Source organism: Mandrillus leucophaeus, unplaced genomic scaffold, assembly GCF_000951045.1.
Source record: "Mandrillus leucophaeus isolate KB7577 unplaced genomic scaffold, Mleu.le_1.0 Scaffold527, whole genome shotgun sequence".
NCBI classification, from domain to species: domain Eukaryota; kingdom Metazoa; phylum Chordata; class Mammalia; order Primates; family Cercopithecidae; genus Mandrillus; species Mandrillus leucophaeus.
Window position 1 is genome coordinate 244,552 of NW_012105664.1, and position 4,679 is coordinate 249,230.

Genomic DNA, 4,679 nt, shown 5'->3' on the forward strand with positions numbered 1-4,679 from the left:
ATCTCCTGACCTCATGATCCGCCTGCCTCAGCCTCCCAAAGTGCTGGGATTACAGGTGTGAGCCACTGTGCCCGGCCTATTTTTTTAATTTCAAGACATCTTTTAAAATAATTTGAGAGGTAGGAATTTAGGCTGGAATTTCATGGGTCAGAACTCACATTGTAATTTTGCAAAGTACTCCTGTTATAATTTATTTTAAAAGTATTTCTAATAGGTGGAAATTTGGAAGTATAATTTGGTTACATATGTTTTTTGTTGAAATTAAAGACTGTGGGCCGGGCATGGTGGCTCACACCTATAATCCAACATGCTGGGAGGCTGAGGCTTGAAGCCAGGAGTTTAAGACCAGCCTGGGTAATAAAGGAAAACCCTGTCTCTACAAAAAGGAAAAAGAAATTAACTGGGCACAGTGGCACACCTGTGGTCCCAGCTACTCAGGAGGATCCTTGGAGCCTGGGAGTTCAAGGCTACAGTGCACTATGATTACACCCCTGCACTCTAGCCCAGGTGACAGCGAGAGACCCCATCTCTTTTTTTAAAAAAAAAAAAAAAAAAAGGCAGTGTTAGTAACCACACTGGTTTTGAGAAAATTCTTTTTTTCTTTTTTTCTTTTTTTTTTTAATGGGGGAAGGGGACTTAATAGGAAGAGAGTAAGAGGGACAAAATGGGAATGCTTTGAGGAAAATGGGGGTATTAGATGAAACACATGTTAGTAATTGGAGTGATTGTTTTTGTTATTTGCCTTTTAGAAAATCTTTTCAAGCCATACACCAATTCACTTCGGAAGGATGGACGTCTTCAAAAGATCTGAAGAATCAGCTTGGACATTTAGAATCAGAACTTTCATTTCTAAGTACGCTTACTGGCATCAATATAAGAAATTACTCCAGGCAGACAGAAGACCTAACAAGCACTGAGATGGCAGAAAAGAGTAAGCATTTTTTAAAAATCTAGACATAGTATTGAAGCTTTCCTTATTATGCATAAGAAATTCGTTGTCATACTGGATTGAGAAAATGTGGCACATATACACCATGGAATACTATGCAGCCCTTAAAAAGAATGAGTTCATGTTCTTTGTAGGGACATGGATGAAGCTGGAAACCATCATTCTCAGCAAACTATCGCAAGGACAGAAAACCAAACACCGCATGTTCTCACTCATAGGTGGGAATTGAACAATGAGATCACTTGGACACAGGAAGGGGAACATCACACACTGGGGCTTGTCATGGGGTGGGAGAAGTGGGGGATAGTATTAGGAGATATACCTAATGTAAATGATGAGTTAATGGGTACAGCACACCAACATGGCACACGTATACATATGTAACAAACCTGCACGTTGTGCACATGTACCCTAGACCTTAAAGTATAATAATTAAAAAAAAATGTGGTTGACATAATATTGAATTAAAATTCTACAAGGTAAGTATTTGAAAGTATGGTTGTGGTAAACATGTTTACTCACATATCTTTTGAACATCACAGTGTTCAAAAAGCTGCCTGGGCCGGGCCCCGTGACCATGCCTGTAATCCCAGCTTTTGGGAGGCTGAGGCGTGTGGATCACCTAAGGTCAGGAGTTTGAGACCAGCCTGGCCAACATGGTGAAACTCTGTCTCTACTAAAGATGCAAAAATTAGCCAGATGTGGTGGTGGGCACCTGTAATCTAAGCCACTTGGGAGGCTGAGCCAGGAGAATCACTTGACCCTGGGAGGTGGAAGTTGAAGTGAGCCGAGATTGTGCTGTTGCACTCCACCCTGGGGGACAGAGCAAGACTCCATTTAAAAAAAAATAAAAATAAATAAGCTGCCTGAGGTAAATATTAAAGAACAGACAGAGTTTCTTTTTCTCTTTTACCTTCTCTCCTTCCTGATGGAGAAGAACAGACACAGTTTCTATCATTAAGTACCTTAATAGTCAAGTAAATACTAATAAGTGAATAAACAACAGCACCATTAATTTATACATCTTAGGAGTTGTTCAGCACTGACATGAAAGCTGCCAAGATAAATGTTTTAGCAGCTGGACCTTTTGCCGGAAGGAAAGTTTCGGGTCCCAGTGACTAGATTTTATTGCCAAAGATCTGTGATGCACTAAGAGATAAAGGGAAGCTACTGCAGCTGTGCAACTGGATGTCAAGAACTTTGGTTGTCAAGAATAACATTCCCAAAAGCAGAAATCATTTTTGGTGTGTTTCCTGACTTTTCCACTGAAAATAACCCTCGTGACAGGGGAGAGGGTCTTGGGCAGCCACTGCGGGGTGACTGAATTACATATAGTAATAGAGTGATGGGATTTGGAGACTTAAATTACTTGAAAGGAAGAGATGGAATGCAGAGAGAATAGAGAATGAGGATAGGCCGGGTATAAGACTTTTACTAGCTGAAAAGCTGCAGCACGAAGAGTAGGCGTAGGGTCATGACAAAGCTAATGTGGTTTGAATGGGAGATTTCAGACAGGGATATCACAAGGGTTGAAATGCTTTTTTTTCTGTCTGTGAGTAATATGTGCTTATTTTAGCAAACTTGGAAAAACACAAAAATTATAAAGAAGAAATACCATTTTAAAGCCAGAAATCTAAGTAGTTGTAGGAATTTCTTGAAATTAATTGTGAAGTAATTTAGCAAGAGTAATGGCATGGGAAGAGAAATATCTTGTTTTTTATTTTTTTTGTTGTTCTTTTTTTCTTTTTTTTTTTTTTGTTTGTTTTGGTTTTTTTGAGATGGAGTTTTGCATTGTCACCCAGACTAGAGTGCAGTGGTGTAATCTCAGTTCCCTGCAGCCTCCACCTCTCAGGTTCAAGTGATTCCCCTGCCTCAGCCTTCAGAGTAGCTGGGATTGTAGGTGCGTGCCATCATGCCTGGCTAATTTTTATATTTTTGGTAGAAATGGGGTTTCACCATGTTGGCCAGGCTGGTCTCGAACTCCTGACCTCAGGTGGTCTGCCCGACTTGGCCTCCCAAAGTGCTGAGATTACAGGCATGAGCCACTGAGCCCAGTCTACGAAAAATATTTTGAACAGGAAAATAGTAATACAAACTGACAGTAATAGGCATATGTAGTATAATCTGCATGTGAAAAGGTTCTATAAGAATAAGCCTTGTGACGATGTAGTGTCGGTGTCACTGGTTTTCCGATATTTCTGTTTCTCTTTTTCACAAGCATTGCATAATTTCATAAAGAAGTTAAACAGCTATTAGGCTTCACAGGTTAAAAATGCTTGAAAGCCTTGTCATCAAAGACTGTATTTTCTTATGTCACATTTTATGTTTGTTATGACACGTAAAAAAGTTGCCAGGCAAAAGTGAATAGCTGTTCCTAACAGAAGTGATACAATATTATTCAAAATGGTTTTTCTAATACTACTGTATTTTGAGACTTTTAAATCTATTAAACTGAGAACAAAACAGTTTGATTTAGTGGATGTGTTTGGTGACGTATGATGCCATCAAATCTTTAATTAATCAGATAATTACTGTGTCTGGCCCAGGCACTTGGCCAAATGCTATTTGAAGTCATTATCATTTTCCATAGCTATTAATTGGGCAGACACAGTTTCTGTGGTATGTTAATGAATGTAGCTGAAGCTAGGTAATCAAATGATCTTGATTTCCTTCAAAATAATCATGTGTAAAGAATGTAGACTTTATTGCAGCTATGCTTTTATTTCTCCAAACATTTTTAGAACTCTTCTTTTGAAATTTCCTTTAGTGCCTATGATGATTCTTTTAAATTCTCCATTTTGATTCTGTAAGAGTCAGTTTACAAACTAAGTAATGGAATTTGGAGTCCAAAATTAAGTGTTACCACAAAGTAATGAGAGTAGTTTTTTTGTTGTTGTTTTTTGGGTTTTTTGTTTGTTTGTTTTTGAGACAGAGTCTTGCCCTGTCGCCCAGGCTGGAGTGCAGTGGTGCAATCTCAGCTCACTGCAGCCTCCACCTTGTGGGTTCAAGCAGTTCTCCTGCCTTCGCCTCCCACGTAGCGGGGACTACAGGCGCACTCTGCCGTGCCTGGCTAATTTTTGCATTTTTAGTAGAGACAGGGTTTCACCACATTGGCCAGGATGATCTTGATCTCCTGACCTCGTGATCCTCCTGCCTTGGCCTCCCAAAGTGTTGAGATTACAGGTGTGACCCACTGTGCCTGGCTGAGAGTTGTTTTTTAATTTATAGTTTTTATTCTTGTCTTTTAATGAGCTTTAAATGTATGTTGTTAAAAACATGTGGATGGGCTTGATACATGGATTGATGGTTTTGAAGGACTGATCCTCTTCTGTGGTCCTTAAACTTTGTTAAAAATACACCCTTACTCATTATTTAAAAATAAAAATCAGGCCAGGTGCAGTGGCTCACGCCTGTAATCCCAGCACTTTGGGAGGCCGAGGTGGGCGGGTCACTTGAGGTCAGGAGTTTAAGACCAGCCTGGCTAACATGATAAAACCCCGTCTCTACTAAAAATACAAAAATTAGCTAGGCGTGGTGGTGCATTCCTGTAGTCCCAGCTGCTCGAGTAGCTGAGGCAGGAGAATGGCTTGAAGCTGGGAGGTGGAGGTTGCAGTGAGCTGAGATTGCACCACTGCGCTTCAGCCTCGATGACAGTGAGACCCTGTCTCAAAAAAAACAAAAACAAGAAAAACTAAAAAACCGGTGTGGTGGCTCACGCCTGTAGTCCCAG

At 40.2% G+C, this 4,679-nt stretch overlaps 1 protein-coding gene across 2 annotated transcripts in view; it reads left to right on the top strand.

Annotated features, from left to right (window-relative positions):
* The window catches only part of CENPP (centromere protein P), a 299,356-nt gene that overhangs the window by 6,166 nt on the left and 288,511 nt on the right, over positions 1-4,679 (top strand). For both annotated transcript variants that reach the window (XM_011996848.1, XM_011996849.1), the window contains exon 2: positions 750-931. In XM_011996848.1, coding sequence (XP_011852238.1) covers positions 750-931 — 182 coding nt within the window. The remainder of the gene's footprint in view (positions 1-749; positions 932-4,679) is intronic.